At 40.1% G+C, this 24015-nt stretch overlaps 1 protein-coding gene across 1 annotated transcript; it reads left to right on the top strand.

Moving 5' to 3' along the window:
- The first annotated feature begins 594 nt into the window (after positions 1 to 594).
- Positions 595 to 23800, top strand: tspearb (thrombospondin-type laminin G domain and EAR repeats b). The gene is made up of 12 exons (XM_053490564.1): positions 595 to 614; positions 6350 to 6570; positions 7800 to 8026; positions 8120 to 8210; positions 8343 to 8499; positions 8690 to 8821; positions 8920 to 9152; positions 10456 to 10645; positions 10974 to 11206; positions 22477 to 22655; positions 22731 to 22832; positions 23543 to 23800. The coding sequence occupies exons 2-12, from the start codon at positions 6418 to 6420 to the stop codon at positions 23703 to 23705; spliced, it is 1860 nt and encodes a 619-aa protein (XP_053346539.1). The 5' UTR covers positions 595 to 614; positions 6350 to 6417; the 3' UTR covers positions 23706 to 23800.
- Positions 23801 to 24015: the final 215 nt, after the last annotated feature.

The raw sequence follows: 24015 nt of genomic DNA, 5'->3' as shown, positions 1-24015 counted from the left end.
TTTTTTATTGTATTGTTCTTCTGGATGTTCCTGAAATCTGAAAGGATCTGAGAGTGATTTTTTTTACCCGTAAATATTTAATACTAGTAAAGTTTTATCTGGTTTTTATTTTATTTTTTTAAAGATATGTCAGGATTCTGGATCATTTTAAAAATTATAGGTTCTCTTTGATTATTATGTAGTGTTTCATCCACAAGGTATTTTGGATTAAACCTTAAGAACCACAATTCTCTTTAATCTTTCAAACATCTGAGTCTCATTTGTTTTCTCAAATGTAAAAGTGTAGAATTTCAGAAATAATAATACTCTATTAAATTATTTAAGATTTAAAGCCTCTAATGAATGTATCTAAAGCTCTTTTATTGCCCTCTGGATGTAAATGAAATCTGAAGATTTAACTGTAGAAGCTCCTCCAGATGTTCCTGAAGTGTGGAAGATCTCGTCTTGTAGAAGTTCCGTTTTAGCACAGTGTGCTGTTATGAGGAGAATCAAAGAGGAGTTTAGGACTTGATCTGACTGACTGCATTTGAACGCAGCTCTCATGCTGTTAAAGATTGTCATCCTTCTGTGCTGTTTCACCAGCAGCCAGCCATCACCATGGAGACCATGCACAGGTACACTTCCACACCAAGAACAGCGTAAGTACAGCTCTTTTTCTAGCACTGGTAAAACTCTTCAGCTAGCTCAACATCTCAACATATAGCTCAGGTAAACCACACCGGCTAGCAGAGATAGCACAGGCACACCTCTACACCTAGATCAGGTAAAACATCTTACCTAGAGCGAGTGAAAGCCCTCAACTACAGCAAGTACACCTTTACATCTGTCTCAGATAATTCTCAGGTATGCTTCCTTGCATAGATCAAGTACACCTGCCAGCTTAGATGGAACTCCTCATCTACAGTATAGCAGTACACTTCTTTGTATATCTGAGAACAAGTAGAACTCATCAGTTAGAACAGGTCTAGCTTCACATCTACTTCCGCTATGCTTCCTTATCCAGAACAGGTACACTCTTACCTCACACTCAGGTATCATGAGTGAACATCCTTCCCTAACACAGAAACACCTGTTAACCTATCACAGGTGCACCTTTTATGTAGAACACAGTGGAATCCCTATAGTTCTCCTGTTCTCCTGGCCGTACACCAGTTCCTTTAGCACAGCTACACCTTCCTGCCTTGCCACATCATGTCCTCCCTTTTTAATGCAGTAATTCTGCTTTATTACCTGGAGCAGGTACGAATGCATTTGATGGTGTTCCTCTGAAGATGCAGCTTTCATGGCAGCTTCAGTAAGAACGAGCTGTAACTTGTCCTTTTCATGTCAGCTGTCAGAGGTGGTTTCTCTCTGCGCTGTGTTACTCAGGCTCTGTAATTACTGCAGATTTTCTAGCAGATCGCCAGGAGATTATGAGCTTCAGGTTCTTTAAACCATTTAAACTGACTAATTATGATATCATTCAAAAGACTGAAAGGAAGGGGAGGAGGACAGGGGTGCTTCTGTTCTCCTGTATGATCTTTATACTGACTTGCTTTTAGAGCAGAATCTACAGCAGGTTTTCAGCTGGGTTTGGTGAGGACTCACTTCAAAACCAGACGGACACACACTCCTGTGGTTGTCTCTGTAGATGAGATGCATGATTAGATGTGGTCTCCAGGTGCTCTCCTCAAACATTTTGGCCTTGACTTTTGAAAAATGAGAGCAGTTATGTGCAACAAGAAAACATTTATCCTCATCAATATGCATGTTTTTTGAAAGATAAACAAGCACTTGCTTTACTTATCAAACAATAATTCCGAATCATTGTTAGCTAGTTGTCTTTTCCATAGTTAAAGTACAAACTGTTTCAGGACTTCATGACCACTGAGTTACCATTGGACTAACATATTCATCAACATCCACAGGATCTGGGAGGCCTTTCATCATGTTAAGGTCCAGGCAGCATCTGACAAAACTAGTCGGAATCATCTTTTTTAATGTCTGTATGTCTTTAATTATTTGTGGATTGGTCTATAGAGTGTCTTGTCGATTTTAGTGGGGTTTCTGTAGATGTATACAGGTCCATGTTTTTCTCAGTGGGGTTCCTGTGTGTTTCTATGGGTATACTTGTTTTCGTTTGTCTCAGTGGGGTTTATGAGGTCATCTGTAGGTGTTTATAGGTAGATGTATATGTAGCTGTATTATTTTGGTGTTTGTGTTCACTTATGAGGTTCTACACAGGTTCATATGGGTCTCGGTGTGGTTTCTGTCTGTAGGTGTATACAGGTTCTTGTGGGTTTCAGTGTGTTTGTGGGGCTCTAGAGATTTTCCCAGCAGTCCTGTGTGACTCAAAGGGTTTCTTTTGGTTATTCTATCTGTAGATTTGTCTTGCTTTTTTCTAAAAATATTATGTTGCTGTAGACAAATTAGGTTCAACCAGATTTGAATATTATTTAACGAATATTTGTATCTGGGTCAGGTTCAGGTTTCGTTACTAAGTTTCTCATAGCTTAAGGTTGTTAGCTAGTTAAGATGGGCGTAGACTGCAGGTCGTATCTGTTTTCACTGTGTGACATTGTTCACAATGGGAGGTGAGCATCCAGGTGGGAGCTGGATAGAAGGTGAGTGTGACCACAGATAATCTGGTGGTGTAAGTCATAATAATAATAATGGTCTTCACTGTTTCCTTTTAGCTGTGTGTACCTATAGTTTAGACCTCGCTCCAGATCTCATTATGCTCATATATCCTGCATTATATCTCCAATAATGCATTTGTTTTATAACAATAAGAGGCCCCTGTGTGTGTCGTGTGAATCGGAAGCATTCTGAAAAGTGATGTTTGCTCTCTGAAAAGCTTTTTCAGTCTTTGAAATGTGACCTAGTCCATTCTATGTCACAATTCTTCTCCGGTGCTCTTGTTTCCCTTTTTAGTTTTGCCAGGTAAATCCAAACACAAGCAGAAATCCCACCCTTAAAAACTGAAGCATTTATTTTGAGCATGCATTGTTTTTTTCCCCCAGACGTCTGACTGAACATGTCAACACTTCACAGGACTCGTGAAACACAGACATAATTGTAAAACATTCTTACACACTTTGCACGCCAGAGACATTCTTTACACAATACAGAACTCTATTAAATAATTAATGACAACAATATCTGTTATGGCCTCAGTTCAGATAACCTGTTTCTTTCTTCATTTTTACCACTTTAACTTCATCCAGGCCATAAATCAGAAACATTTCCTAACTGAGACAAGTATACGCAATTCAATGACATATTATTTGTGTAGTGCGTTTAACAATAGACCCAATCATAAAACAGTTTCATCATCAATTACATAAATAAAGTTATTAATGTTTATGGGTCATTGACGGATAAGACTTTTTAATAGGCCAATTTTAAAATACCAAAAATATGGATATGTTTGGCCATTTTCTAAACATTTGGAATGTAGTGTACACATGCCTTTATAAAGAAAAGTAAAAAAATTGTCATTTTAGTGTTTTTACACTTAAGTTAATAAAAAAAAAAGCCTTAAAAAAGTCATCTGGGGCGACTGTAATATATATCAGAATTCACATTTTTATGTATCATTAAGACTAGTTGAACTCATATCAGTAAGTATCAGTAAGTAGATAAACTTTCTCCAGTACTTGGACTAACCCCCCCGAAAAAAAACAGAAAAAAAACTCAGTTGTGTTGGACTAATGGTACTTAGTTATTAACCTAGTTAACCCAGTGTAAGTATGTATCCAATGATGTAAACATTAAAGCACTTTTTGTAAGTCGCTCTGGATAAGAGCGTCTGCCAAATGCCTAAATGTAAATGTAAATAAACTGATGAAGAAAGATAAACTTTAGTGCCCTTTCATTTTATGAAAACCATTATTTCACAAGTTTATTCTATAATATCAGAGTCTCCTTCATTATCCAGTTAAAATAAATGTTTATCCCTATAAAAGGAATGGAAAATGGCTGAATTTAGAAAAAAAAAGATAAAATATACAAATAATTATACTTAAACAATTAACTCTATGTATAGAATTGATGTATAGAATATGAAAACTACAAATATAGGACATATATCTATCATTTAAAACATTTAGCAGTGGTCGCCCCACATGATACTCGGTCGCCCCATATGAAGTTTACTCAAGTATAACAGGCTAACGGTTAGCCTCAGAAACCAAACTAGCTTCTTCTAGTGACAAAGCACTATCAAATTTATCATCAAAATATAGATTTGTGGGAAAAAATATATAATTCACAGTTTAGGGGTGGTCGCCCCACATGATGACCAAAAGTGACTACGACATCACAGCCGTTAAAAAACAGCTTTTTCTTACTATATGAGAGACTGATTTACTATACAGTTGTTTCTAGGGGGTCTTCACTTGTGTCTGGCTGATGCAGTATCCCATCCTTGAGATGTTTTTTAAAATAAAGGTCCCAAAATTGTGGTTTGTTGATGGTCGCCCCGGATGATATGGATAGAATCAACATAATTCGGACAACATTCGTTTGTATATCATGATAGAAATATATGAGCAAATGCTTTATAGTTTTGTCAATGGATGTAAAACATGTTTAAAATTATGCCAACTAGGAAAAGGAATATATTTAAGTTGATTTAAAGTGTTTTTAAACCAGTTGTCCTAACTAAAGTCAAGGCCGGACGGTCGCCCCATATGGTGTTTTGGCACTTCGGATTGCAAAAAAATGTTGAAAAACTTAAAAATTTGGAGAAGTTAGAGTGGTTTAGTGGGTAAAGAAGGTATAACAAGTAGATGAGAAATTTTTATGTATTTTTTTGTTTTTTCTGCAAAATAAAATTAACCCGGACAGAAAAAGCGGGCGTCACGTCATTGACCCATATACATTTATCACAAATTTCTGCCACATCATTGTAGTGACAAATACTCCAAGACATTAGGGTTCATTATTGTTTTAATTTAAAGTCTATTGTGTCAAGCTGAAGCTACTTCCTGTTCAGTGATCGAGACCTGAGTGCAAACTGGTTTTAGCTTTTGTAGTTCTATGGCTACCAAAGGAAGGACGTCACACACAGCCCTCCTTACGATTTCTATGTGCTATCATCCTCAGGAATCTCATAGTTCATTTTAGGCTGTTTATATACAGGATCCTTATCAGGAGCAGTGAGGGATTTTTAAATGACAAAAACTTCAACCAGCAGTAGGACATCAGGATGGATCAGGCAGGTCTGGAGAGCAGAAATACAGGTAGCATGAGGAGCACAACAGAGAGAGAGAGAGAGAGAGAGAGAGAGAGAGACTTCCCACTCTAGGAGATGACTGTGCCTCCTAGATGATCTCCACTGATCTTCTTGTGCCTGCTCATTTGCTTCAGCATTCCTTTGCTTCTGTAGATGGATGATGTTTTTCAGATGATGTTCCCCTGTTCACAGCCAACATCACTTCCCCTGTTAGAGAGGATAGTAATCTCCCTTTCTTGCTTTGTAAAGGACGTGACATCTCCTATAGCGTCACACTTCAGGAGCCTGCATGTTTCTGCATCATATTCTTGTTTTCAACAGAAACTCTTTTGTTTTTACATTACTTAATAAACTTTTTTCTCACTTGTGCCATTGCCTACAATACCTGAGAAGTGTAAATGTAAATTTTAAGCCAAAAGTTCTCTATCATTTATGTTGTATAATTTTTATTATATTCTAATTTCGTATTTTATATTCCTCATTTGAATATATTTGTGTTTAAATATACAGTTCATCTGGAAAGTATTCACAGCGCATCACTTTTTCCACATTTTATGTCACAGCCTTATTCTAAAATGAAATAAATTAATTTTTTCCTCAGAATTCTACACACAACACCCCATAATAACAACATAAAAAAAGTTTACTTGAGATTTTTGCTAATTTATAAAAAAAAAAAAAAACATTTTGAGAAAGCAGATGTACAGTACAGGCACAAATCTGGAGAAGGTTAGAGAAAAGTTTCTGCTGCTTTGATGGTCCCAATGAGCACAGAGTGGAAGAAGTTTGAGAGAGGAGAACCTTCCACAAGGACAATCCTGATGACCAGGGGAAACAGGATAATCAGGGGAAACAGACTGAGCTCAATTTTGCAAAGGCGGTGAATACTTATGTACATACTTTTTTCATGTTGTCATTATGGGGTGTTGTGTGTAGAATTTTAAGGAAAAAAATTCATTAATTTCGTTTTACAATAAGGCTGTGACATAACAAAATGTGGAAAAAGTGATGCGCTGTGAATACTTTCCGGATGGACTGTATGTGGATCCCTCGTTACAGGATCACACAGAGTATTTCAAGGTACTGTGTAGAATTTTATTATTCTTATTCTGGAGTGTAATTTGTCCACAGATCTGGTACCACTGGACCTGCTGCATAGTGTCCTACCTGTGGTAGACAGTCACCAGACTCAGGTCAGGATGGTTCAGTCTCAGGGTTCAAGAGGACTGAAGCTCTCTGGGCCTCCAAAGGCTCTGAGTTTTCCATCCTCACAAATCTTCACCAACTGCAACTTCTTCCCTGCTGAGTTCTCCATTGTAGTCACACTGAAGATCCCTAAACTAACCCCTAATGTAAGAAACACATGAAACACAACAGTAGGTATAATACTGATACTGCAATTAATACATAAGATACCTGCATCTCCCTGTAACTATCACTGTAACTTTCTAACACTCCATGACTCCAGACCTTTCTGTGACCTTATAACTCCCTATGACTTTGGCCCACCTCACTACCTCCTTTGGTCCATTTATTTTATCACCGTAGTGCAAAAACAGATGCAACCTAGATGCATGTCTTCCTTGATTCCTGAGAGACAGTTGGACCAGCGGAGCAGTCTGGAGTATCAGAGGGAAAATAGTGCGGTGTGGGGTTTGATTTGAGCTGAGAGCTAAGTGGGTGCTGGGCCATTTTTAGCTTTGTAGGTGAGCACCAGGGTTTTGAATTTGATGCAGGAAGCCAGTGCAGGAAGAGCAGAAGTGGGGTAGTGTTGAGGAATTTGGGAGGGTTGACATTGAGAGAGTCAGACATGCCAGTGAAGTGCAGTTGTCCTGTCTTGAAAAAACAAGGGACTGAACAAGCACCTGATAAGCCTGTGTATCCCTACCTCCCTCTGTCCCTGTCCCATCCTCCCTTTCTCCTTCTGTCCCTGTCCCATCCTCCTTACCTTCCTCTGTCCCTGTCCCATCCTCCTTACCTCCTTCTGTCCCTGTCCCATCCTCATGCCTCCTTTTGTCCCTAACCCATCCTTCCTACCTCCTCCTGTTCCAGTCCCATCTTCCTCGCCTCCTTTTGTCCTTGTCCCATCCTCACTACCTCCTTCTGTCCCTCTCATATCCTCCATACTTTCCTTTGTCCCTGCTCCATCTTTCTTACCTCCTCCTATCCCTGTCCCATCCACCTTACCTCCTTCTGTCCCTGTCCAATACTCCCCATTACCTTCTGTCTCTGTGTCCATATCTTGGGCTCAAACTAAGTCTTTTTACCTTATGGTGCTTTTGTTCTAACCTTATGAGCTTTTCTATTTGTCTGAATTGAATACCCCCCTTTGGCTATATCCTAATAATAATAATAATAATAATAATAGTAATATTCAAGTCTCTCATTATTCTTCTTTGGCTATATTCTAATCGGTCTAATGCTGTTTGCTTCTGTCCCAACCTTTACATCTCACAATGACTGCATTGCACCCACTCATAAGTTCATTGGTCATGTCCCATGGGATGCAGACATGTTAGAAATGGATGAAACAGCAAGCGTGTGCTAATGGTCTAATGTGAGTGCTGACTATTTCATGCAGAAGGATGAGTACATATTCACTCTTTTGGATGGAGATTCAGATGAGCTGCTTGTTGGTCTTCGTCTTGCTCATGATAAAGTGCACTTCCTGCGGCAGATAGATGGCATGACAGAGCGTGTGACCTTCAGGCAGGTGGACATTGCAGATGGGCGCTGGCACACAATGGTGCTTGCGCTAAGTGGCCACTATGCCATTCTTACTCTGGACTGTGGCGTCCCAGTTGAGCTGTAGGTGAAGTGCTATTGTTAACAACGTTCTTTTTTCTAATTTATTGTCGGTCTGTCTGTTTTCAACACTGTACATTTTACTCTGAACTGTAGGCAGCTGGAGAAGCCATTTCCAGAGCAGATGGATGCAGGTGGCTCCACATTCTTCATTGGCAGCAGGAAGAGATGGAGTGGCCTATTCTCTGTAAGGCACCCCACCTGCACTCACCTGTTTAACACAAATACAAATTGTATATTTAGTTTTTTTTATCTTCCTTTCTGTCTCTCTGTGCATGAGTATAGCTCTTTCTCATTCCTCTTGCTGTCTTACTCTTAGGGTTTGCTTAGACAGCTGGTCCTCATGCCTGGATCCGATGCGTCCTCTCGTCTGTGTCCCTCGTCTGATCCCACACTGTCTGTACTGTCAGTTCCTCAGATTCTCCTACATCTGCCAAGCAAACCTTCAACCAATCAGCCCCCACTTTATCCATATGGTGAGAATAAGCATGCACACCCACACCCACACACACACTTTAATACATATAAACTGTGAGATCGTGCTTGGGTTCCACCTCCACAGCAACCCAATGGTAGTAAGGTCTGTGTGTGTGTGTGTTTGTGTGTTTACTAAATGTATAACTCTACTGAAGGGGGTTGTATTTGGAAATGTATCTCTCTTTGTAGAGGCAGAGCTGCGTGTTACTCAGCGTGTTCCTCCTGTGTGTGTCAGTGCTGTGGTGGGCCAGTTGTGGTTCAGCATCGAGAAGAGATCCTTGTTCCTGTGTAATGGTACTTCATGGATCACCATGCTGCATGGTAAACACACACACACACACACACACACACACACACACAAATTAAAACTTCATGATAACTCTCTGCTGGTAATCTCACACTCTTACTGTTCTACACAGAGAAAGAGAAATTGGATTATGTTGAACATCATCAGGATCTCTTCACACATTCAGAGACGTTTGATATTGAGGTTTTCCATCTTCCATCTCTGGGTTTGTTCATCGCTACGGCGAATCGTGACTCCAGCTACGGCTCAGCCATTTACAGATGGACTAATGGCAGATTCGAGCGATTTCAGAACATCAACACCTATGATGCTCAATCATGGAAATTCTTTACTGTGGGAAAAAAGGTTTGAGTCCCACATTCTATTTCTTGTATAGATTCATTTATAGGGAGGTTGTGACAGGGCTGTACCCTTAATTCCTACTACATTTTCTAATCTGTGAAGAAGAATAGCGTGATCAACGGTGTCAAAAGCTGCACTGAGGTCAAGTAATACAAGCATAGTTACACAACCCTGATCAGAGGCCAATAGGAGGTCATTTACTACTTTAACGAGCGCTGTCTCTGTACTGTGATGAGGCCTAAATCCTGACTAATACAGTTCATGTATGCCATTTCTATGTATATATGAGCATAGCTGCCCCGCTACTATCTTTTCCAGAATCTTAGAGATAAAGGGGAGGTTTGATATTGGCCTGTAACTGGACAGCTGACAGGGGTCGAGGTCAGGTTTCTTAATTATTGGTTTGATAACTGCTAATTTAAAAGATTTTGGAACATAACCAATGCTGAGTGAAGAATTAATTATTCTCAACAGGGGTTCTGTTATTGCTGGTACTATCTGTTTAAGAAAATGTGTCGGTACAGGATCTAATATACAGGTTGATGAATTTGAAGAAGAGATGAGTGAAATTAGTTCATTCTCTTCAAGGGGAGTAAAGTATTCTAGGTTCTGGTCTGACATGGCTAGATTAACATCTGCATCAATTACATTGTTCGGTTTCAAAACCTCAATTTTATGCCTAATATTTACAATTTTATTATTAAAAAAGTTCATGAAGTCCTCACTATTGCATGATGTTGTTGTGGAGATTTCTGCAGTGGTCTTATTTCTGGTTAATTTGGCTACAGCATTAAATAAGAATCTAGGATTATTTTTGTTATTTTCTATAAGAGTGGAGAGATATGTTGATCTAGCTACACTAAGAGCTTTTCTATAGTTCAGGATGCTCTCCTTCCATGCTATTTGAAATACTAACAATTTAGTTTGACGCCATTTACGTTCTAATTTCCGAGCGGTCTGTTTTAAAGTGCGCGTGTGATCGTTATACCAGGGAGCAAGTTTCTTATCTCTAATAATTTTTCTTTTGACTGGAGCTACATTATCTAAGGTATAGCGAAATGTCGACTCTAAATATTCTTATATATGTCTAGCTGATAAATTTGATCTCAGCGTGCAGCCACTGGCTGTAACGGTGTTTGATGTGGTTTATAATAAATCATTCGTATAAAAATAACATTTGTTCGATGTTGTGTGGAAGCAGCACCTGTTTCTCTTCTAACTGAGGTGAATGTAAATGTAAAGAGTGTGTGTGTGTGTGTGTGTGTGTGTGTGTGTGTGTGTGTGTGTGTGTGGCGGGGGGGTTTAGAGGTTCTTGGTTGTGGCAAACTCCAGAGGAAATGATGGTCAGAAGTTTGAGTACTCAGTGATTTATAAATGGAGAAATAAGAAGCAGCGCTTCGTTGAGTATCAGAAGATTCAAACACACAGCGCTCGTGACTGGGAAGCTTTTCGTATCCATGACGACCACTTCCTCGCTGTGGCGAATCACAGACAAGGTGGATTTTTACTTTTTTAACCTTAAAACACACACACACACACACACACACACACACACACACACACACACACACACACACATACATATGTACCAAAAACACATCAAAATGTTTAGTTACACACACCACACCTCTTACACCGAGACTGACAACTAAAGACAGAGGCCACACTTTCTTCACTGGAAGTGTCAGGTCCAGACGTGTCACGTCTCCTTCAATGAGACAGAAAGGTGCAGACAGAGGCCATGTCTTCTTTCCTGGGACTGACAGGTACAGAGACAGGTCCTGGTCTTGCTCTTAATTTTATATTCTATCACCTTGTGCACAGGTGAAATGAACCACAACATCGACAGTGTGATCTACAGGTGGAACCAACACACCAGGAAGTTTGAGGTGAATCAGACTATCTCAACTTCTGGAGCTTATGACTGGGAGTTCTTTACCATTGGGCCGTACCACTTTCTGGTGGTAGCCAATACCTTTGATGGCAAATCCACCGACATCACCTCCACCATCTATATCTGGATTGGAGGAACGTTCCAGCCGTTCCAGTATATCCAGGTATCAGAAAAGTCCTGACTAACGAGCTGCGGACTGTACCTGTGCCCTTTAATTACTGTGAGCAGTAATTAGTAATAGGATATAGGTGTGTGATTATGTGTGTGTCTGTGTATGCGTGTTTTAGGGACTTTCCTAGGTGTCTGTCTCAGCTACATCAATACAGTGTCATGTAGTCCTACATACAGAAAAATTGGTGTAAAGGTAGGCAGACAAACAACAGTTAGATATCAAAAGGATGCACATAATCTAGAAAGAAAGTTCAAACCAGTTCCACACACACACACACACACACACTCTGAAAGTAACTGACGTCATTAGATATTATGAAGAAATGTGCAACAACATTACATATAATTACTGTACGCTCCACAAGTTTACCTGTGTGAGGTGAGTGTCAGGGAGACGGGGAGGTAACGGTGAACTAAAATGCTGATGTTTAACTCATGTGCTGAGAGTGCTGAGACAGGTGTTGGACTGTACTGCACACTGTCTCTCAACTGAATCTCAAAGGCCGGGAATTCGAGTGTAGGTACAATTACAATTTATCCTTATCCAGGATGACTTACATTTGTATTTTATTATACATGTGAGAAGTTGACAGCTAAGGGCTTTGCTCATGGGCCCAACAGAAACAACTTGGCAGTTGTGGGATTGAACTTAAGACCTTCCGAAGCATAGTCCAATGCTTTATATCCCAGACATATTTTACTATTTAATTTTATTTTTAAAGTTTTTTTTTCGTTCCTATTATTTTTTTTATCTATAAGCTTTTACTATTTTTTCTTTTAAGGTCACTGGCAGTCGTCACTGCATATCGTACTGTGTATGACTGTGTATGTGACAAATAAAATTTGAATTTGAATTTAGTCTCAGAAGAGGCCTAGTTAATCTGTGACAATCCAGAGCCCAGGCCAGGGAGCAGACAGACAGGCTAAACCAACCGTCTGCTAGCTGCATAGAGTCGTCACTCAGGGTTCATCATGTTGAGATGTGTCTGTTCAGACTGTATAAATTTCCTAAGTCCTAAGAGAACAGCTGTCTGCATCAGCCGAGTCCAGGACCATCTTCATGTTAGGTGGAACCATTCCCAGTCACCACATGCTTCCCATGACAACCACACAGGAGATCACCAACCAAGACATATTTTTAAATACTTTTCTATGCAGTCTTTAATTATACTGTAAGTGTGTAATTATAATCTTATTTAACATGTGCAAATCTAATTCTGACTTTAGAGAATCAATTAAAAACAATCAAAGGCTCACATACACCCTTGATCTTTGGTACCCCTTGTGGGTATGGGTGGAAACGATAGAGCCAGGGTACTGGATGTCCTGGGTAGGTTACTCTTGGGTTTTGCATGAAAAGGAATAAGTGTGGGAAAAGCTCCCAGAAGAACTCATATCCTTCGGCACACAGCTGTTTTACTTATGGTACTTGTCACAAACTGCAAAAGACACTTCCTATGACACTTCTCTTAATTCAATTCAATTCAATTCAATTTTATTTGTATAGCGCTTTTAGCAATTTTCATTGCCGCAAAGCAGCTTTACATAGTCAAAAGAATTATTTAAGTTTGTATGAAATGTGAATTTGTATGAATCAAAATGGTCAGTTTGTCCCTGGTGAGCAAGCCGAGGGCGACAGTGGCAAGGAAAAACTCCCTGAGATGGTAATAGGAAGAAACCTTGAGAGGAACCAGACTCAACAGGGAACCCATCCTCATTTGGGTGAAACAGAAAGCAGTAAATGATCTGCATTTATACAGTGTGTAGGGTGGGAGGCAGTTCAGCTATAATAGCTGATGTTAATTGATGTTAATATGGAGTCCAGGTAGTTATTGAAGACCCAGGTAGACTTGTAAGAAGTTCCAGTCATGAACTATCGAACTGTCAAGTCCCCAGAGAAACAGTTGCCAACACCAGTCAAGGCCAGAACCATTTTCTAGGTGGAGAGAATCATTCCCAGACACCAGACGCATCCCAGAGAGACACACGGGGCATCCATGTGACGAGATCTTCAGCCAGAAGCGGGGCACCAGGATGGGTCAGACAGGTCCGGAGGGCAGAGGGAGTCTGGATCACTGGCAGCTCAGGAACGACATGTGTAGCTCGACAGAGAGAGAGAGAAAGAGTGAAAGGGGGGGACAGGAGGAGAGAGGAAAAAGAAAGAGGGGGGGAAAGAGAAGAAGAGGAGAGATGGCAGTTAGGTATGGTCACAGTCACACAATGTATAATGTGAATGTATATTAACTGTAGAGTGCAAGCAGAGACTCCGGCAGGACTAACTATGACAGCATAACTAAAAGGGAGAGCCAGAAGGAAACACAAACATGAGGGCTTCCTGACATGTAAAGCAAACAATCACCTCACCGTCAGCAAACCTGAGTGATCAATGAGAGTGAGGAAGACAGCATCCAAACATACCAGTTCACCATAATACTCTACGTCCATGAGTCCCCCAGATCTGCTCCTTTACCTATGGCAAATCTATTTATAAAAATGCTTGGCTAAATAAATAGGTTTTTAGCCTGGACTTAAACACTGAGACTGTGTCTGAGTCCCGAACACTATTTGGAAGACTATTCCATAACTTTGGGGCTTTATAAGAAAAAGCTCTGCCCCCAGCTGTATTTTTCATAATACGCGGTACTGACAAGCAGCCTGCATCCTTTGATCGAAGTAGGCGTGGCGGATCGTAAGACACTAGCATTTCGCTCAGGTACTGCGGCGCGAGACCATTTAATGCTTTATATGTCAAGAGTAGTATTTTAAAATCAATGCGAAATTTCACAGGGAGCCAATGGAGTGAAGATAAGATAGGGGTGATGTGCTCATATCTTCTGGTTCTGGTGAGGACTCTCGCTGCTGCATTCTGGACTAGCTGAAGCTTATTTATGCATCTAGCTGAACAACCAGACAGTAAGGCATTACAATAGTCCAACCTAGAGGTGATAAAAGCATGAACTAGTTTTTCTGCGTCGTTTGGCGACAATAAATTTCTTATTCTGGCAATATTTCTGAGGTGAAAGAAAGCTATCCTGGTAATATTATCTACATGTGCTTCAAATGAAAGGCTGGAATCAATAATCACACCAAGGTCTTTCACTGTTGCATTTGATGAAACAGAAAGGCCATCTAAAGTTACGGTGTGATCTAAAATTTTACTCCTAGCTGTATGCGGTCCTATGACTAGAACTTCTGTCTTATCCGGATTTAGCAGAAGGAAGTTAATTAGCATCCAATTTCTTATGTCCTGCACACATTGCTCAATTTTAGTAAGCTGTTTTTTCTCATCAGGTTTTGCTGAGACATATAACTGTGTATCGTCAGCATAACAATGAAAACTAATACCATGCTTACGGATTATGTTGCCCAGAGGAAGCATGTAAAGGGAAAAAAGCAGTGGACCTAAAACTGAACCCTGCGGAACGCCAAACTCCACTAGAGAACATGCAGAATAATCACCATTTAAGTCTACATACTGGTAACGATGGGTCAGATAGGATCTGAGCCAGGAGAGGGCTGTACCCTTAATTCCCACTACATTTTCTAATCTGTGAAGAAGAATAGCGTGATCAACAGTGTCAAAAGCTGCACTGAGGTCAAGTAATACAAGCATAGTTACACAACCCTGATCAGAGGCCAATAGAATGTCATTTACTACTTTAACGAGCGCTGTCTCTGTACTGTGATGAGGCCTAAATCCTGACTGATACAGTTCATGTATGCCATTTCTATGTATATATGAGCATAGCTGCTCCGCTACTATCTTTTCCAGGATCTTAGAGATAAAGGGGAGGTTTGATATTGGTCTGTAACTGGACAGCTGACAGGGGTCGAGGTCAGGTTTCTTAATTATTGGTTTGATAACTGCTAATTTAAAAGATTTTGGAACATATCCAATGCTGAGTGAAGAATTAATTATTCTCAACAGGGGTTCTATTATTGCTGGTACTATCTGTTTAAGAAAATGTGTCGGTACAGGATCTAATATACAGGTTGATGAATTTGAAGAAGAGATGAGTGAAATTAGTTCATTCTCTTCAAGGGGAGTAAAGTATTCTAGGTTCTGGTCTGACATGGCTAGATTAACATCTGCATCAATTACATTGTTCGGTTTCAAAACCTCAATTTTATGCCTAATATTTACAATTTTATTATTAAAAAAGTTCATGAAGTCCTCACTATTGCATGATGTTGTTGTGGAGATTTCTGCAGTGGTCTTATTTCTGGTTAATTTGGCTACAGCATTAAATAAGAATCTAGGATTATTTTTGTTATTTTCTATAAGAGTGGAGAGATATGTTGATCTAGCTACACTAAGAGCTTTTCTATAGTTTAGGATGCTCTCCTTCCATGCTATTTGAAATACTAGTAATTTAGTTTGACGCCATTTACGTTCTAATTTCCGAGCGGTCTGTTTTAGAGTGCGCGTGTGATCGTTATACCAGGGAGCAAGTTTTTTATCTCTAATAATTTTTCTCTTAACTGGAGCTACATTATCTAGGGTATAGCGAAATGTCGACTCTAAATATTCAGTCGCCTGATCGAGTTCTGTGGGGTCAGACGGTGATCTAATCGTAGTTGGGAACTCTGGGAGATTACTGATAAAACTCTGTTTGGTAGTTGATGTGAATGTACGTTTTATACGGTAGCGCGGCACTGTGTGTACATTATTATTGTGACACACTTGAATTGAGACAAGATAGTGATCTGAGATAACTTCAGATAGTGGTATTGTGAATAAATTTTTTATACTTAATCCAAATAATATTATTAACACTAGAAGCGCCGAGCAGCGGTCATTTGACCGCAAGGGGGTAAAAAAAAAATAATACTTCACACTCGATCAATTTCCAGGACCCTCCTTTCATGACTTTTCCTAGTTCTGTGAGCTTAATCACCCTGTATGCTTAAATTTTTAAAATCGCACCAGTAAAAGCCAGTATAAAGCTATTTTGCTCTTATTTACGTGAAATCGCTGACAGCTGCGCGGCGGCATGACGTTTCCTGTCTTTTCCAACCTGCGATTCTCATTTCTCTCAGCAGATGGCGCAAGGAATCGCGCATTCTATCTATGCGTCATTCAGTGCGTATGTGTAACTATCTCAGGTTTCATTCCATATATGCAGTTTATATATATATATATATATATATATGCTTCCGTAAAATATCGACAATTCGCCATTCGTTCTGGCGTTGATAATCAGCGATATTTTATAAGGACATTTAGGGAATTTCGCTTTACTTAATTTTATAAGGTTTTGAGAAAATTAATTAGTTTGTTCGTTCTGTTAAAAGCTTCCGTGAAATTATCTCTAAAACAATATTGTTTTACGTATTACATATGTAATGACCCCTCCTGAGGATATAAAGCCTCATTATTGAATGTAAATAAATCAGATCTACCACAGCAGATAATAAACTATGCTATGTCATAACCGAAGCAAACACCACGATTATGCCTCGTTTCGTTCAATGTTGCTAGGCAACGGACCACGCGCCTAATCGGCGGGAACGTGGTTCACTTGGCCGCGGTGTATTATAAACCTGCGGAATGTTTCACTGCTTATGCATAAAAGCGAGGGAAATGTGGAAGTGATGTGTGGCCACTGAATGAGAACTAAATCAAAGATTTCGGTAACTACACTGAGTGTAACATCTGCATAGTGACACTAAACAGCTGAACACCTTCACTTTCCCGTTTACCTCTGAGAAAGAAAAAAAGCTGTATGTTGTTTGTTTATATGTAGAATGTTTATAAAAGTACAAGAAGTAGGCGCGCGCGCGCACAGACACACACACACACACACACACCTCCCCTGAGCCCTCGGTCAACATCTAATGACCGTCGATATGCAAATGAGTCCAGACGTAGCCTAACGTGGTGTCGTGTCGGATTTCAGCGGTCACGGAGAGGAAAGACTTTGAAGCAGATGCAGCGTTTTTTTCAGTTACAACAAGCACAGCGATGAGTCCACGTTGTTTCACTGGTTATGACATAGTGACACTAAACAGCTGAACAACTTCACTTTTCTGTTTACCTCTGAGAAAAAAAGCTGTATTTAGTTTGTTTATATTCAGAGTAACACCTTCCAACCACCTCTCATAGTCTATTGTTAGTTTTAATGATTTGGCTGAAACTAATTATCACTACATAAGTACCCCAACACCCCTGATCATGAGTTTCAGCTGAAACTAATTCTATACATGCAACAGAAAATGTAGATGCAGATTCCAAATGTATAAAGATACATGCTATATATATATATATATATATATATATATATATATATATATATATTCCGCTTCAGCGTGTTTCTTAATCTTTCCCTATATATATATTTATATAATAATATATATATATATACTTTTCAAATAAAATCGCTATTACTTGACCCTGAAGTTTAGTTTAGCACACAAAAACTGAAAAGTCCTTTCTGGTAAATCAACTGCATATGTAGTTTATTCACAGCAATTCATTAATAAAATGAATATACATTGTACAGTACAAGGTAAACACGAGAAAGATTACAAAATAAAAAAACAAATTTTGTGCTTCTATTTCAAGTGGAGAGATATTTGACCAACAGCTTAGAACAAAAGAACTGTAGGTGTGATCACAACCCCCTCCGAACGACCGTGCCATCAATCACTGACCACCTCAGAAGTTCCCTCCAATGTATGCTGATGTTTTGCAAGTATTTTTGCAAAACTATGGCACTCTTTTGAGAGGTGGTTGGAATGTGTTATTCATTCATTTATTCTATTCTGTAGGGCACTAACTACACAGACCAAACTGATACCTTATTTTATTCTTATACTCATCGCTGTGCTTGTTGTAACTGAAAAACGCCGCAACTGCTTCAGGGGAGGTGTGTGTGTGTGTGAGCGCGCGCGCGCGCTGCAGCCTGTGAATGAATACGCACAGCAGAGGGACAGAGACATGAGGGACATCTAATACCTTATTGTGTAGTGTCCCTTTTTCAGCGGATTTCTCTGCTACCGCAGATCAGTTTATCAACTTGTAATATATTAATTTTAGGAATATATTAACATGTCCAGACATTTAGTTGAGCGCTGCCCCTCTTGCCCCTGAATAGAGCCAGTCTCGATTACACACACATATATATAGCATGCATCGAATACACACATATATATATATATATATATATATATATATATATAGCATGTATCTTTATACATTTGGAATCTGCATCTACATTTTCTGTTGCATGTATAGAATTAGTTTCAGCTGAAACTCATGATCAGTGGTGTTGGGGTACTTATGTAGTGATAATTAGTTTCAGCCAAATCATTAAAACTAACAATAGACTATGAGAGGTGGTTGGAAGGTGTTACTCTGAATATAAACAAACTAAATACAGCTTTTTTTTTCTCAGAGGTAAACAGAAAAGTGAAGTTGTTCAGCTGTTTAGTGTCACTATGTCATAACCAGTGAAACAGCGTGGACTCATCGCTGTGCTTGTTGTAACTGAAAAAAACGCTGCAACTGTTTCAAAGTCTTTCCACTTTCTTTGACCGCTGAAATCCGACACGACACCACGTTAGGCTACGTCTTGACTCATTTGCATATCGACGGTCATTAGATGTTGACCGAGGGCTCAGGGGAGGTGTGTGTGTGTGTGTGCGCGCGCGCGCGCGCCTACTTCGTGTACTTTTATAAACATATAAACAAACAACATACAGCTTTTTTTTCTCAGAGGTAAACGGGAAAGTGAAGGTGTTCAGCTGTTTAGTGTCACTATGCAGATGTTACACTCAGTGTAGTTACCGAAATCTTTGATTTAGTTCTCATTCAGTGGCCACACATCACCTCCACATTTCCCTCGCTTTTATTACATGAACATAAGCAGTGAAACATCCCGCAGGTTTATAATACACTGCGGCCAAGTGAACCGATTAGGCGCGTGGTCCGTTGCCTAACAACACTGAACGAAACGAGGCATATTCGTTGTGTTTGCTTCGGTTATGACATAGCATAGTTTATTATCTGCTGTAGTAGATCTGATTTATTCAAATTTAATATTGTTTTAGCGATAATTTCACGGAAGCGAGTTCAGAACTAAATCGCTGCTCCGAGACGTTCAGAAGCTTCGAATAGAATGAACAAACTAATAACATTTTCTCCATACGATATAAAATTAAGTAGAGCTTTCCTTTTTGTTATAGTACGAAGCCCCTAGATGGACAAAGGAGGAGAAAAAACGGCAGAAAAAAGTCAAAAACTTTGGGTTATAATTCCAAACATGACTTGTTTTTTCCCTCTTCGTTTGTCCCCTTAGAGACTCTGTAGTAGGTTTTCTTAGTTGAATATGAAAAAAAGATACCGCTTATTATCAACGCGGGAATGAATGGCGCATTGTCCAAGTGCCAGTTGATCTTGGAGCTAAACTATTTGCTTTGGGTGAAAGCGCCATCTAGCGATCATTGTGTGTCAGCAGCAGCTTCCCATTCAAAACAATAGGCGGTCAAATGACCGCTGAACCGCGCTTTTAGTAGGTGACACTGGCGCGGCGCTTCTAGTGTTAAATCTAAAGTGTGACCTGCTTTATGAGTGGGTCCTACTACACACTGATTTACTCCTACCGAGTCCAGTATAGACATAAATGCAGTTCTCAGAGGGTCTTCTGGATTTTCAAAATGAATATTAAAATCTCCAGCAATTAACATTTTGTCTACAGAAACGACTAGGTTTGAGAGGAAATCTGCAAATTCACTAAGAAATTCCGAGTACGGCCCTGGAGGTCTGTAAATGACAATTAGCGGGATCGACTGAGCTGACTTAATATAGTTAAATACACTTATGTTACTATAAAGAATTTCAAATGAATTAAATTTGTGTCCGTGTTTTTGTACAATAGTCAAATTATCATTGTGAATAACTGCGACGCCTCCTCCTCTACCAGTTAACCGAGGCTGGTGTATGTAGCTGTATCCAGGAGGACTAGCTTCATTTAGAGCTACATACTCGTCCTGTTTAATCCAGGTTTCTGTTAAACAGAGTATATCAAACTCCTGATCTGTGATAATTTCATTAACTATAACTGCTTTAGATGCGAGAGATCTAATATTTAACAGTCCTAGCTTCAGATTAGAGGTGCCGGCTGCGCATTCAGTCTGATCCAAGTTTGTGGTCTTTATGCTAATTAAATTACTAAAACAGACTTTCTGAGTCTTTCTAAATTTGTTTTTAGCTCGGGGAACAGACACAGTCTCAATAGAGTGAACCCTGAGTGACGACTCCATGCAGCTAGCAGACGGTTGGTTTAGCCTGTCTGTCTGCTCCCTGGCCTGGGCTCTGGATTGTCACCGATTAACTAGGCCTTTTCTAAGACTATGAGCTATACTACAAGAAATGAGAGTAGCACCTTCCCGAGTGGGATGGACACCGTCCCGCCCTAACAGGCCAGCTTTGCCCTCAAAGGTCTTCCAATTATCTATGAAGCCCACGTTGTTTTCGGAGCACCACCTGGACATCCAGCGGTTCAGTGACCATAACCTGCTGTAAGTTATGTCACCACGTCTCATTGGGATGGGACCAGAGCATACTACTCCATCGGACATCGCCTTCGCTAATTTAAACACCTCTATAAAGTTATTCTTACTAACCTCTGACTGACGAAGGCGTATATCATTAGCTCCAGCATGTACCACTATCTTGGAGAACCTGTGCTGTCCTAGAGCCCTAAGATTACCTGCTATGTCCGGTGCTCTGGCTCCCGGGATACACCTAACCACTGCCGCTGGCGCCCCTGAAGGTCTAGCTAATTTCACGTGTCTCATTATAGAGTCTCCTATAACCAGAGCTCTTTCAGGTTTCTCAGTGGGTGCATCACTGAGGAGAGCAAACCTGTTGGACACGTGAAGCGCAGAAGAGGTGTGCTCCGGTGGGCTAGCCTTAGCGTTAGCTTTGGCTGAACGAGTATGCCGCCGAGTCGTCACCCACTCGCCCCGCTGTGAGGGCTCTAATGCCGGAGTCGGGGGCTGGTTATCTCCGCCTGCGGCACCCAGACTGTCCGCTACAGGAATAACACTGCTCTTACACTCTCTAACCCTCTCTAAAGTCTGGATGCGCTCCTCTAACGCTGATATCTTCTCCGTCAGAGTGCTCACTAACACACACCTATCACAAATAAAATTACCACTAACGACGGAGGAAGAATGTCTAAACATCCTGCACTCTACACACTGAACGAGCTGAATATTGGACATGATAACGTACCTGAGTCGGAGTTGTAGTTGTTTGGAGCTGAATTCCGTTTGTTGTTTTTAGAAAAAGAAACTCGCGCGTTCTCCAAAAAGCGCAGAAAAAGGCGAAGCCAAATAGTGTGAGATGTAAAAACTAGTTGCTATTAATATTATTATTGTATAAATGAAAAAAAGTATGTAATTTAAACGCTAACACAAACGCAAACTTTCGCGGCAACGATACGAAAACAGGAAGCTACGTCAGCAACAGGAACTGCAATGTAATCAAGTGAGACATGACATAACAACATGACATTCTTAACAATAGCATTCTTTTTGCCACTCATTCATGAAGGCCAGATTTGTGGCATGCATGACTAATAGTTGTCCTGTGGACAGATTCTCCCACCTGAGCTGTGGATCTCTGCAGCTCCTCCAGAGTTACCATGGGCCTCTTGACTGCTTCTCTGATTCATGCTCCTCTAGCCTGGCCTGTCAGTTTAAATGGACAGCCATAACTTGGTAGGTTTGCAGTTGTGCCAAACTCTTTCCATTCTCGGATGATGGATGAGATGTTCAAAGCTTGGCATATTTTTTATAACCTGACCCTGCTTTAAACCTCTCCACATCTTTATCCCTGACCTGTCTGGTGTGTTTCCTGGACGTCAGGGTGCTGTTTGTTTATTAATGTTCTCTAACAAACCCCTGAGAACAGCCGAATTTATCCTGAGATTAAATTACACACAGGTGGACTCTTTCATTATTTTCTAATTAGACATTTGGTTCCACTGGAAGTTACTTATGGTATTTAGAGTAAAGGAAAATTTCAAGGAGTATGAATACTTTTGCAACTCACTGTGTTGCTGTAAAGCTTCTTTGCGACAATGTTTACTGTTTAAAGTACTACACAGATAACCAGGTTTTCTAACAGGCACTGTAACAGACACTTCCATTAAAGAAGCATTATTGATTCTATAACACACTAGACTCCAGACTCACTGCAGACATACACCACCCTGATGGAGGACACACTGTGTGTGGCATTTCTTATTTCAGACATTTGGAGCAATCGACTGGGAGATGTTTCAGATCGATAACAGGTTCTTCCTGGCTGTAGCGAACTCCCAGAAACTCAGTGACCCTGGAGTGGTTCTCTACAACATCAACTCCACCATCTATGAACTTAACACCACCTCACAGAGCTTTGTGAAGTTTCAGGATATAGCAACAAGCAGGTGAGTAATACTGAGGCTTCATCAATGGCATGTGATGTGACTGAACACTGAGCACCGGGTTCTTTGTGTTCGCAGTGCTTTAGACTGGGAGTTTTTCACTGTGGGTGATGATAAGTTCTTGGTGGTGGCAAACTCTTATGATGGAGCTTCATACTCCTTAAACAGTGTTATATACAGGTGAGTAGATTGATTATTACTGATGTAGTCCACTGCGAGAAACTTGTGTTTGAACTTCAGCAAATCAGTATTATTTTTTTTTTTTGTATTTTTTTTTATGCTTTTAAATTTTAGATATTTTAGTTCTTATTAACTTTACACCTGCTGTGAGGATTCTCAAAATCCCTCTGGCCACTGAGCAGGACTTGTATCTGTTATTCCCAAGATGAACTAATGGTGTATTGGGAGCAAAAGGAGGTCCTACACCATACTAATAAATTATTGTGGTCTAAAACCAGGCGTTTCAGCTTCATTGTCCAACCCTTATAGGTGTTATTATATAGACATTTATTAAATTATGAATAAGTACTAACAATATGGAATGTTGAAGTAGTAAAATGTTACTACAAATGTTTAAGAATAGATGGAGTCTGTAAAACATGTCAGAGCATTACTTGTAGTAGAGAAGCAATGAGCTACAAAAATCCTCTAACGGTTCAATAAAACATCACCATTTACCTGTTCTACTGTTTCGGGTAGAATATTTAGAGTTTAAAATGGAGAGATAGAAAGTGTTTCACCTGCGTAGCAATAGAGGGGTGTACTGTTTTAGTAAAAGATTTCCCAGGGTGTAGTGTAGATCCTTGAGGGACACCACCGTGAGACTGAGGTAGGAGCTATACTCAGGTACCAGCTCAACCTTATTTGTGTGTGTATGTGTGTTTTCTCAGGTGGCAGGGTTATGAAGGATTCGTGCCTGTGCACAGACTGAACACACACGGATGCAGGGACTGGGAATTCTTCACTTCCTCCGACGGATCTTACCTCATTTCTTCCAGCGCCAGGGCAGTGTACTCCAAAGTGCTGAAGCTGAAAACCTACTTCCAGCGTTGAGTCCAAACATCCACATCAGGACCAGCATCTTATTTATAGAACAGCGTATTTATATACAGATTTATATCAGGATATGCATCACATGTTTTTAAGTAACCTAAATTACACCTCTGTGTTTTAACTGATGTCGGTGTTTAAACCAATCACAGCTACTTTCTGCTTCCAGGAGCAAGAAAAACATTAACATATCCACTTTCTATACGGAATGAGAGGAAAAACAACACACTCACACACACACACACACACACACACACACACACACACACACACTGAGACACACACACACACACTGAGACACACACACACACAC

This window comes from Clarias gariepinus, unplaced genomic scaffold, assembly GCF_024256425.1.
Source record: "Clarias gariepinus isolate MV-2021 ecotype Netherlands unplaced genomic scaffold, CGAR_prim_01v2 scaffold_29, whole genome shotgun sequence".
In the NCBI taxonomy this organism is placed as follows: Eukaryota; Metazoa; Chordata; class Actinopteri; order Siluriformes; family Clariidae; genus Clarias; species Clarias gariepinus.
This window is presented reverse-complemented; position numbering and strand designations above follow the sequence as displayed.

Coding starts and splice junctions, on each gene's coding strand:
- tspearb (XM_053490564.1), top strand. CDS start 6,418: ATGGTTCAGTCTCAGGGTTCAAGAGGACTGAAGCTCTCTGGGCCTCCA. Junction 9,153..10,455: donor TCTTTACTGTGGGAAAAAAG/GTTTGAGTCCCA, acceptor GGGGGGGTTTAG/AGGTTCTTGGTTGTGGCAAA. Junction 10,646..10,973: donor TGTGGCGAATCACAGACAAG/GTGGATTTTTAC, acceptor CCTTGTGCACAG/GTGAAATGAACCACAACATC.